The following is a 12,220-nucleotide window of genomic DNA, read 5'->3' as shown; positions in this document are numbered from 1 at the left end:
AGGGAAAATAATGGAAAATTTTGAGGTGTTTCATGTCTAAAAAATGTCTTTAGGGACTCCCCTGGTGGCGCAGTGGTTAACAATCTGCCTGTCAATGCAGGAGATAGGGTTTGATCCCTGGTCCGGGAAGATCCCACATGCCACGGAGCAACTAAGCCCATGTGCCACAACTACTGAGCCTGCACTCTAGAGCCCACAAGCCACAACTATTGAGCCCGCGTGCCACAACTACTGAAGCCCATGAGCCCTAGAGCCCACGCACCCCAACTACCTAAGCCTACGTGCTCTAGGGCCCACGTGCCACAACTACTAAGCCTGCGTGCTGCAACTATTGAAGCCCGCAAGTGTAGAGCCCACGCTCCGCAACGAGAAGCCTGCGCAACACAATGAAGAGCAGCCCCCGCTTGCCACACTAGAGAAAGCCTGTGTGCAGCAACGAAGACCCAACGCAGCCAAAACCAAATAAGTTAAAAAAAAAAAAAAAAAGGCTTTAGCCTACTTTAACCAACAACTGATAGTTTTCCTGGGTTTAGAACTCTAGGTTAGAAATAATTTTCCTTAGAATTCTGAACAGATTCCTTAATTGCCATCTAGCTTCCAATGTTATTTTGAGAAGGTCGAAGTCACTTTGAATTCTTCTTTTTTTTTTTTGAATTCTTGTTTCTTTTGTGGTCTCTTTCTCTTCTCTAGAAGGTTTTAGTATTTTCTTTTTGTCCTCAGTGTTCTGTGGACACAATGATCACATTTTATCATCATGTGTTTTAGTGGGGATCTATTTTCATCCGTTATGCTAGGACCTGACTGGCCTTTTCACTTTGGAAATACGGTTCCTTCCATTATGGGAAAGCATCTGAATTACTTCACTGATGATTCTTTCCTTTTTCATCCTCTCTGTTAATTATGTATCTTGAGTATTAGGCTAATTAGTTCACATATTCATATACACCCAGCTTACCACATTATATCCCACTTTTTTCACTGTCCTCCTCTTTCCCTGACCTGTCCTTCTCAATCTCACATGCTGGCTCCACCTCCTCTGCTCAATTTCTAGTTGGATAGCCCAGGGCTTACTCTGGGCCCCTTCTCTTTTCTATTATCGATATTCTCTCTAGATGAACTCGTCCAGGCTTTAACTATCACTCCTGAGCTGATGACTCCTAATTCTTTATGCCCAATCCTTACACTTCTCTTCAGAAGTCTCAATGCCCTTTTTTCTTAAAAAAAAAAAAAAAATTAAATAAATTTATTTATTTATTTGGCTGCGTTGGGTCTTCGTTGCTGCACGCAGGCTTTCTCTAGTTGCAGCGAGTGGGGGCTACTCTTTGTTGTGGTGCGCGGGCTTCTCATTGTGGTGGCTTCTCTTGTTGCTGAGCACGGGCTCTAGGCTCGCGGGTTTCAGTAGTTGTGGCACATGGGCTCAGTAGTTGTGGCTCGTGGGCTCTAGAGCGCCGGCTCAGTAGTTGCGGCGCATGGGCTTAGTTGCTCTGCGGCATGTGGGATCTTCCTGGAGCAGGGCTCGAACCTGTGTCCCCTGCACTTGCAGCCGGATTCTTAACCACTGTGCCACCAGGGAAGTCCTCAATGCCTTCTTGACATTTCCACTTGGGTTGCCTAACAGGCATCTCAGACTTAACATGGCCAGAACAGAAGCTGACTTTTACTCAGACCTGCAGCTCTAGCTCTAGTCTTCCATCTCAGTAAAAAGCACCAGCATCCACTTAGTTGCTCAAGTATAAAATTTAGGACTTGTCCTTGATCTGTTCTTTCCCTCCCATTCTGCAATCTATGAAGTTCTGCAGCTCTACCTGCAAGTGCATCCCCAAGTATATCCGCTTTCATCTCTACTGCCACCTTCATTCTAGTACAAGCCCCAGCAACCACCACTTCTTACCTATGTTCCTGAAAGTATCTAATTGGTCTACCAAATTCTACTTTTGCTGCCCTAAAGACTTATTTTTCATAGAGAAGTCAGAGTAATCTTTAAAAGGCAGATCACATCATTTGCCTGCTTAAAATTCCCTAACAGCTTCCCATCACATCATGAATTTGACTCTAATTTTTATTCTGATTTACAAAGTCCTATATAATCAGGTCTCCTCTCTGAACACATCTCGCTTGCCAGAGTAAACCACAATCTGTTAGAATAATCGTACAGCTCTGAAATCAAGGTGATCTTTTACTGCAACAGAAAATTGCTAGATACTATTCAATCATTTTATGTATTCATTTCGAGGAAAGCTCAAGGAAGAAACATGGGCTGGGAATTCAGTAACTGAGGCTTAATTGATAAAATGTCTGTTTCAGTTATCCTATTTTTGGCTCCAATTTTTAGAATTCTGATGGTTGTTACAAGCACAGAAAAACAAGAATTCAGTCTCTGAGGTGCTTCACTTTCCCCTGACTACTTACCCTGTGGGAAGACACTCTTCTAGTCTCTTGTACTGGTAGCCAGAGTTAGAGTTGATTTGGCCGCCTGGGGTGCAGGCTGTAGCCTGGACAGTTAGCTGATGGCAGGTACACTTGGACCTGTATAAAACAGAAGGGTACAACAGCTACAGCTGTGAGACTTTCTTTAGAGGCAAGAAGTTACTACTGATAAAAGGATGGTGATAGAGTAGTGAAATTTTTCTTCTTGCATACATATAAATGAGAACATTAAAGACAGAATATGACAGAGTGAGAATAAGATAAAGAGACAGAGAACAAAGCAAGTGGCAACCAAAAGCATAATGGAGGGAAGCAAAGGAAAAGGAGAATCAGAGAAACGAACATAAGACACATGCACCCAGGGTTAAGCTATGGGGCCCCAGCCTCTCAGTCTCATAGTTTTCATGGAGGCCTTATGGCAGGAGCTCCAGCTAAGAAGGTAAAGGGAGGTGAGGAAAGGAGGAGTGCAGTATAAGGCAAAGAAGTGGAAAGAAAGACAATCACAACAAAGTTGGAGGCAGGGCCAGCAATTCCTTAACCAACTCACTTGTCCCGGCACCCATCTTTGCAGTCACAGCCAACCAGAAATTCAGCGCCTGTGTTAATGAAAACACCCTTGCCCGGGATTCGTTCCTTGCTGTAGGCCACCTGAGGTGGGGGAGTTGTGTCAATCTCATTGACACAGGACAGAGGAACATCTTCCTTCCCATAGGTGATGTCCAAAATATAGTAAAAAGGCTTATAGGGCTGAAACTTTCGGTCCACAAGAACATATGGATCCAAACAGAACATCTCCAGGAAGAGGAAGTCACAGCCTGTCTCAAAAAGGTAGCGCTCAATCTCTTGCATTGTCCGAAGGCAGAGGCCACAGGGTGTCTTATAGATAACATGAAAGCCCATCTTGCGGTTAACTCGGCGCCGGGCTGTCATCCGCCGGAAGTCATACAGTAGTGGGACTAGGAGAGGGTTCTTGCCCCGATACTGCTCATTTCTCATAGGTCTGACTCGAGACAGACAAGTATAGCTGCAGACATGAGGTAAGTAGAAAAGCTTCTCCATGGGGGCGCGGTAGGAGGGCTCTGCCGGGGCCCGCTCCAGCATGCCATGGAAGGCTGGGGGTGCTGGGGGAGCTGGGGGTGCTGGGGCAGAGGTTGTGGATCCTAAAGGTGATCTGCAAATGAGATGCAAGAATTCAGATGAGAAAGCAATAGCACCTCTCTAGTGTACACTTAGCCCATCAGCTGGCTCAACCACTTCTCTAACCTTTCAAATAGCTGTCCTCTTAAAGCTAAAGATGATACAAGAAAGTCAAATTTCCCCTTGCCTTACTAAACCTGGACAATGACATGCTCTGGTTACTCTTCAGTGACTGATAATATCTCTATTTCAACAGCATATATTTTCCTAAAATTTTTTTTGCCTGCGACTTATGGAAGTAGAGTCCAGTCTTCTACCAATGCTAGTTTTTCCTGCTATGTGTCCTATAAATGCCCTTACTGACTCCCACGATTCAAGGAAAGAGGCTACAGAGTTCCCTTTCTATTGTACCAATGATGACACCATATTCAATAAGCAATCTTAACAAATGACTTTCTGGTGATTGTATTTTTAGGCGCCTAGTTTCTAATTCAATTATTTTTACATTCTGTTTCTGGAAACGTCCAAGTTTAAAGCTTCCTTTTCAAGTTCAAACTTCTCACCATCATAATCTTAACTAGACACCTTGTGGCTAAGGAACCTCCCTATACAGTGACCATTCAGTCCACACTGCCAACACCCCCAAAAGAGAGCCTGAGATTTTCTCACCTATGTGTCTGACTGATCCCAGGTTTCCCACCAGGAGCATTTTCACTGAGTGCAGGCGATGTAGGGGAGGAATGACCAGAGCCCACAGATCCTGGCCGGAAGGATGTGCTTTTTTTGGCTACCTGCTTCCGAGATTGGGCAAGCTGGCTTTCCAAGCTTCTAGGAGATTAGAGATCATATAATAAGGGATACAGAAAATACAATATGAAAGAAACCAGCGAAAAAGAAGGAATAGCACTCACTCACTGTCACCTGCCTGGGGGGACAGAGGTGGGGCAGGTGGGGCAGGTGGGGCAGGTGGAGCTGTAGGCTGAGGGGGCTCCACTGGCTTGAACTGGGTTCCAGTACTGGTCAGATCCTGAGTGTACTGGACCACGGGACCTTTGCTCCTCACAGCACCTATAGGAAAAAGGAAATTGACCATTGAGAAGATGAGAACTGTGTCATTTATATTCATGCACACATCTAATCCTCAATTTATATAATCTAAAAAAGCAACAATGGAAACATTTTGACTAAGTGCTAAGACTGTCAGATCTCACTATTTACACCAATGAGTGGGAATACTGGCACAGGCTGACTTTTACTTAAATAACAAGATTTCATCTTCCTGCCTCAGACGATTTACATTAGTAATTATCTCATACTTTGGTAAAATTTTTCAAAAACGCATTCTTTGATCAACTAATGTTGTCAGGAAAAATTAACCAGAAAGTATGCCAGGAATATATAAAAACAAAAACAAAACTGGTTTGGGCTTTAAAAAAACTGACCACAGATAACACACAAAGCATATAATCTTCACGTGGATAACAGGTAATTACTACCAACAATACCCCTAACCTAAGCCAGTTGTTTCAGATTTTTATGTGTTTTTTAGAACAAATCAGAGCCATAGAATGTGCAGGCAGCATCACAAATCCATCACCACTACTGGAAACAATTCAGGGCACATGTCCTGTTTTCAATGAGTCAGTAGTGTAATCCTGGCAAACAAAGGATATAGCCATTGTACATAAACCCCTTTGCTGGTTTGTCCATTTCTTCCTTCTCCCAGGGTATCTTTCAGGACATACCCATATTTGGACGTGTCCTGAGCTGTCCGCCTTGCTTCTTCTCTAGCGTAGAGGCTGAGGATGTCTTCATGCTGAACATGGGCTCCAGCCGTGTAGAGCCTCGATAGATCCATTCACATCTTTTGTCATCCTGGGGGATTGGGAGGAAGGAACGGTGGCGGGGGGAATGAGTTAAAGGCTAGAATCTACACTGCCGCTTGTGAAGAATATATACTATGTGCCTCCCTTGGGCGCAATCTCCCTGATGAGCCCTGAATTCCCTATCTATTCAATAAACTTATGTGCCAGGCTCCATGACAGGCATCAGGAATTCAACAACAACAAAAACAAACAAAAAAAAAACCCCCAAAACAAAAACACATATATTCCTTGTGTGAAAAATTATAAGAGAGATAGATGTTTATACTGAGTATAAGAAGTGTAACAAGGATCATAAGGCCTTAGGATCAAAGGGCTGAAATAGTTCAGAGAAGAAATATAATTCTAAGAAAGGCATGAGACAGAAGAAAAGGATAGGTATAGAAGATCTAAGAGTTAAACTGGGCCTTGAAAGATCATCAAGACCTCGAATTCACTGATCCTTCTTTTTTGTCCCACTATGCTATCAAAGCCCTAACCCTGGCAAACAGAACTAGCCGCCTTCTCTGTACCTACATGCATTGTGGATACTCCTGGAGAAAAACAAAAACAGTGTCATGCAGATTAGTGTCATAATTAAATTCAGGGAATTTATTTTTAATAACCACTCATACAGGAACCAAAAAGAAGATAAAGTAAAATTTGACCCAAAACAGCAAGAATAGGTAAGAGGATAAGAAAGAGGAAAACTACGGCATTTCTACAAAATCATCATCATTATCGCCTCTTATGCTCCCCCATCTCACCCAAATCCCTGCCTCTAAAACTCTAGGGAAGAAGAGTACCAGGAAGAGGATCCTGACTAGGCTGCCGTCCACCTCCTCAACTCGGGACTTCCACCACGTGCCTTCCCACTCAGTCTTGATAAGCTGTCCACTCTTGAGCAAAACCATGGGGCGGTTGGGGTAAGCAGTGATATACTCCTCTATGAAGTCTCGGCAGGAGATGTCTTCTATGTCCTCCCAAGTCTTTTTCACTGTCCCAAGGAAGAAGTAGGGCTGAGAGAGGGCAGGTAGGGCATGTCTTGATAGGGGAAAATGGTTGGCAAGGAGACATTTGGTATTTTTCAGGTTGGGAGGGAGAGAAAAAATAAACGAAGAAATCATAACCTCAAGGGAAGCAAAACCAAGATCACCTAAAAGTATTGAACCTAATGTGTAAATGTACACTCAAATCAAGTAAATACTAAATAAGCAATATGAAAACATAGGTGAGGCACTCATTTCATAAAAATGTTTGTTTCTTCTTAGGAAAAGTCAAGTGGAAATTCTTGCTAACTTGGTAAGTCTAAAGGTAAATCAAAAACAATAGGTGGCACCATGAAATTGATTTAAAAAAACCTGTCCTTCCTTCTCATGCTCCATCAGGCTTTTAAGGGACGCTGAATGTATTTACTGCCATGTTATGTGGAAACACAGCCATGTTAGTTGACTCTTCTGCAATTAAAAACAGTTGCTTCTGTTAAGAGTCTCTCCCAAGCCAGAGTCACAAGTACAGAGGACACTATGAAGCCCCCATCTAATACAGCTTCTGTAGAAAGCACCATGAGGAAGTGCTATGAAAGCACTATGCAGACTACAGATTTATACAAATGTTAGATTAAGCATGAGACTAGGAAAGAAGTAATATCTTCTCAAACCTAAATCACTCAGAAATGAAATCAAAAGACATCTACAATATGAGCATCCACTCAAGGTAAGTCATGCTCTTCTAGTGTCTGACTCTTTGGCTGCAAAGACCCAGCACTAGAGATGAGCAAATTAAACTGTACTCTCAAAGGACATTAATGAAACTTATCCTCTTTGAGACTAAAGCACCAAAAACATTAGGGCCTTTTAATTGGTTGTGTTAAGAAGAAATACAAGGTAGAGGAGGAAATGGATAGAACTAAGGAAGAAAGGAGGGACACTCACGTGGCCGGCAAATGGGATACAGTTCAGACTGTGTAACATAGGAAGCGTAGCCGTCATCAAAGAAAATGAGAAACCTGTGAGGAAAGAGTGACGGTAGAAAGATTGGGGGTTATGATATTTAACTCGACCGACAGAAATTATCTTATCATAGCTTCCACGCCTCTGGATCACAAACAGGACACACTCCGGGGAAGATGTTCGGTGCACTACTTTCTTCCTACTATTCTCTCTTCCCACCCCGAGAGTTAAGAATTCTTCCTTAGGTTAGCAGATGCAAACTATTACATACAGAATGGATAAACAATAAGGTCCTACTGTATGGTACAGGGAACTATATTTAATATCTTGTGATAAACCATAATGGAAAATAATATTAGAATTCTCCCTTAATCTAACCAACATATCCCCACTTTGCCAAAAGCTATTTATTCTCATTATACTGTCAGATTCCTAAACTGCTGAAAAACATTTAGTCTCCATTTCTTCCTTCTATATGAATTCTCTATTCCACCTAACCATTAATCAATCTGAATTATTCTCCCCTACCCAGTTTTCTCCTTGAGAAAAGGAGAAAAAAGGGTGTGTGTGTGGGGGGTGGCGAGAAAGAATCATCCACATGACTTCATGGCAAAGAAAGAGTTTCTGGCCACTGGGGACTAAGAACACAAAAGCTAATTGTGAGATCTGGACCGTGGCTTGAACAGGGCAGGTGCTGTGCTCCCGGCTCCCACTCTCTTTTCAATCCTCTGTCCAGGTACCTGAGCTTGTTTTTGACGTTTGGTGTCTCAGCTACAATGCCAGCGTAGAGCCAGACCTGATTCCCATCTTTGTATTTGGCCACTACTCGACTGCCCACATACAGCTTGTCAGCAGGAGGGTGGTAATCATAGGCAATATGGTTCCCTGACAGAAGACTCTTTCCTTTGTTGTCAAATTTCACCTTGTACTTCTTCCCTGGCCCTGAGTAAAAGGGAAAGATAAACAAAAAATTTTAAAAACCATCAGTTTCTGTGTGAATCCTGGTTGCTACGTGAGAGACAAAAGGCAAGGCTATGGGGAAAAGAAACAATCAGCATTGGAGACCTGCAGGTTGTCTTTCATTAGTTCTTCCTCTAGCTTGAACATACCAACCGTCTGGATGGCAATAAGGGTGCCTTTGTGCCACGTCTTAGTTCTCTTCTTGCCCAGAATGCGCATGCTAACCACCAGGTCACCATCTTTACTCAATTCTCCAGACATTTGACTCAAGGTTCCTAGGAAGAAAGCATAAAGAGATATGGCATAGACTGGGGAAAGAATGGAAAAATAAAGAAAGTACTGGGTTATTGGGGCAAGTGGGGTAATCTTTTGATCCTTAGCCACTTTTACTGCTCTGTTGGCCAAGGGCAGAAATATAAGACACAGTCGAATCAACTGTTTATGCTAACAGGAAAAACTTGAATTGAAATTCACATGTAACTCAAGACCATCTCACTTTAACCAAATATTTCCAACTCCTTATTAATAACATTAATTACCACTCATTAAATGCCACGTAGCATTTTATAAAACATATTCCTGGGAGGGATCTCTTAACAGCCACACTCTACAAAGCTTCCCTCAGACCTCTTTTTAAGGGTTTGAGTTACTCTCTTCTCTTTAACCTTCATCTGGAAGAAGAAATCACGAACATGGAGCTAAAAAGGTATTTGGACAAAGCCATCACACAGTAGAAAACCAGCAGACAAAAGACTTAAGCCAAGGGACTTCCCCGGTGGTCCAGTGGTTAGGACTCTGCATTTTCACTGCCGTGGGCCTAGGTTCAATACGTGGTTGGGGAACTAAGATCCCGTAAGCTGTTCAGCAGGGGGAGAAACGACAAGCAGACAGCAAGGAAAATCTGTGGTGTTAAAAGAACCAAACAGAGGTGAAGAAGGATTCTGAAATGCTAAAACAAAGCCAGTTATCCATGAAATCTCTTTGTAGGATTTCATGCCCGCACCTATACCGAGGTGCCTCCTGACTCTAACCTTTGTGTAGATCCTGGGAACTGCTCTTCTTGTTGACAGCATCCATGAACTTCTGGACATCTTGAGCTGACTTTCTTAAGGCAGCCATAGCTTCACGGAGCTGTAAGGAAAGGGATGAGGGAATCAAGTTTTAAAATAGTAGCACCGGTTCTTTTTTAACATCTTTATTGGAATATAATTGCTTTACAATGTTGTGCTAGTTTCTGCTGTACAACAAAGTGAATCAGCTATATGTATACATATATCGCCATATCCTCTCCCTCCCACCCTCCCTATCCCCCCCCACCAGGTGGTCACAAAGCACCAAGCTGATCTCTCTGTGCGATGCAGCTGCTTCCCACTAGCCATCTATTTTACATTTGGTAGTGTATGTATGTCAATGCTACTCTCTCACTTCATCCCAGTTTACCCTTCCCCCTCCCTGTGTCCTCACATCCATTCTCTACATCTGCATCTTTATTCCTGTCCTGCCCCTAGGTTCATCAGAACCTTTTGTGTTTTTTTTTTAGATTCCATATATACGTGTTGGCATACAGTATTTGTTTTTCTCTTTCTCACTTACTTCACTCTGTATGACAGACTCTAGGTCCACCTCATTACAAATAACTCAATTTCATTTCTTTTTATGGCTGAGTAATATTCCATTGTATATATGTAGCACCAGTTCTCCAGCATAAGAACTTGTCTTTTAAAAAGCAAAATAGAATGAGTTATGTTTAGAAGCTTATAGTTACTTTATCAGGCAAAACCTGCCCTTTCTTACAAATCTGGTTCAGAAATCAGCTTTAGGAAGCTATCCTTGACTAATTTAACTGCCAAATTCTACATTCATACAGCACTCAGTGCATGCATCTATAAGAAACTTTTGCATTCTTTTAACACCTATTAAAGAACTGCAACCCATAGGGCTGATTATGCAGGGTGAACGATTATATGCTGATAGCTGAACTGACCGAATGGTCAGGCCAAAAGTTTCTCCCATTTTCATATTCTTATCTCTCACCCTTCTCTTACCCATCCCAACTTACCTTCTGGTCTTTTGGAGTTCTGCTCCCAGCATCACCTACAGATGAGAAAAACTCTGAGTGTAAGGGACTTACACATAAGAATTTCCAAGAAATCAAGAACTAAGCTACTTAACAGGATTACCATGGAAACATTATTGATAACAACTGAAAACTAGATATAGATATACATATCTATGTGAAAGTACCAAAAGCATTTAGAAAGATACACAGCAAATAGGTAACAGTGCTTACCTGGGGATAAAGTACTGGGACAGGTGATATTCTGTGGGATTTTCAAATATTTGAATTCTCTCTTTTTAAATTTGTTTATTTTTATTTTTTGGCTGCATTGGGTCTTTGTTGCTGTGCGTGGCCTTTCTCTAGTTGCGGCGAGCAGGGGCTACTCTTCGTTGCGGTGCATGGGCTTCTCATTGTGGTGGCTTCTCTTGTTGAGGAGCACAGGCTCTAGGCGCTTGGGCTTCAGTAGTTGTGGCACACGGACTCAGCAGTTGTGGCTCGCGGGCTCTAGAGCACAGGCTCAGCAGTTGTGGCATGTGGGCTTAGTTGCTCCATGGCATGTGGGATCTTCCCAGACCAGGGCTCAAACCCGTGTCCCCTGCATTGGCAGGCGGATTCTTAACCATGGCGCCACCAGGGAAGCCCAAATATTTGAATTCTTATAACAATAATTTATGGGTTATTTGAATGATTTGAAAAGTGAAATATAGTCAGTGAATTAAGCAAAAATGTTTCTTCTTGAGTAGTGCTGTCCAACAGAACTTCCTGCTATGATAAACATGTTCTGTATCTACACTGTCTAATATGTTAAAATTTGGCTACTAAGCACATGAAATGAACTTTAAATTTTACTAAAAATTCTTTTAAAATCAGGTATAATTCACATACCAAGAAATTTACCCATTTAAAATGTTTAATTCACTGGTTTTTAGTGTATTCACAAGGTTGTACAACCACCACCACTATCTAATTCTAGAACATTTTCATCACCCTGAAAAGAAACCCCACTAATGAGTATGGGGTTTCTTTCCGGAGTGATGAAAATACCCATTAGCACTCACTCCCCATTCCACCCTTCCCACAACCCCCAGCAAACATTAATCTACTTTGTGTCTCTATGGATTTGCCTATTCTGGATATTTCATATAAACGGAGTCATATTATATGTGGTGCATCATATCAGATTCATCTATGTTGCAACATTTATCAGCACTTCATTCCTTTATATGATTGAATAATATTCCATTGTATGGCTATGCCATATTTTATTTATCCATTCATCAGTTGATGGACATTTGGGTTGTTTCCGCTTTTTGGCTGTTATGAATAATGTTGACAGGCACATTTGAATATCAGTTTTTATGTGGGCATATGTTCTCATTTCTCTTGGGTATATGGCTAGGAGTGGAATTGCTAGGCCATAAGGTTTAACCTTTTGAGGAACTGAAAGATTTGTCCAAACTGGCTGTACCATTTTACATTCCCACCAGCAATTTAGAGGATTCCAATTTCTCCACATCCTTGTCAACATTTATTACTGTCTATCTTTTTAACTACAGCTATCCTAGTAAGTATAAAGTAGTTTTGACTTGCATTTCCTTAACAACTAATGATGTTGAACATCTTTTCATATACTTATTGGTCATTTTCACATCTTCTCTGAAGAAATATCTATTCAAATCTTTTGCCCATTTTTAATTGGGTCATTTGTCTTTTTATTCTTGAGTTGTAAGAGTTCTTTATACATTCTGGAAAATACTAGGCTTCACATTTCACATATTTTTTTATTTTTGGTCACACCACATGGCTTGCGGGATCTTAGTTCC

At 41.8% G+C, this 12,220-nt stretch overlaps 1 protein-coding gene across 5 annotated transcripts in view; it reads right to left on the bottom strand.

The window, feature by feature from the left end:
* SETDB1 (SET domain bifurcated histone lysine methyltransferase 1) overlaps positions 1-12,220 on the bottom strand; it is a 30,533-nt gene that overhangs the window by 6,856 nt on the left and 11,457 nt on the right. For 3 of the 5 annotated variants that reach the window (XM_027097771.1, XM_027097770.1, XM_027097772.1), the window contains exons 4-14: positions 10,398-10,432; positions 9,370-9,469; positions 8,488-8,613; positions 8,119-8,320; positions 7,361-7,434; positions 6,233-6,423; positions 5,310-5,439; positions 4,476-4,632; positions 4,234-4,392; positions 2,975-3,598; positions 2,410-2,526 (exon numbers count right to left, since the gene is read on the bottom strand). In XM_027097771.1, the coding sequence (XP_026953572.1) occupies positions 2,410-2,526; positions 2,975-3,598; positions 4,234-4,392; positions 4,476-4,632; positions 5,310-5,439; positions 6,233-6,423; positions 7,361-7,434; positions 8,119-8,320; positions 8,488-8,613; positions 9,370-9,469; positions 10,398-10,432 (1,915 nt within the window). Of the gene's footprint in view, positions 1-2,409; positions 2,527-2,974; positions 3,599-4,233; positions 4,393-4,475; positions 4,633-5,309; positions 5,440-6,022; positions 6,424-7,360; positions 7,435-8,118; positions 8,321-8,487; positions 8,614-9,369; positions 9,470-10,397; positions 10,433-12,220 lie in introns of those variants that run through there. The other 2 variants (XM_027097773.1, XM_027097775.1) reach the window with 2 other exon arrangements.

The sequence above is a fragment of the Aethalodelphis obliquidens genome, unplaced genomic scaffold (genome assembly GCF_003676395.1).
Source record: "Aethalodelphis obliquidens isolate GAN/ISIS:26980383/991018 unplaced genomic scaffold, ASM367639v1 scaffold116, whole genome shotgun sequence".
Classification (NCBI taxonomy): Eukaryota; Metazoa; Chordata; class Mammalia; order Artiodactyla; family Delphinidae; genus Aethalodelphis; species Aethalodelphis obliquidens.
Note: the sequence above shows the minus strand (reverse complement) of the source record. Positions and strands in the feature narration are given on the sequence as shown.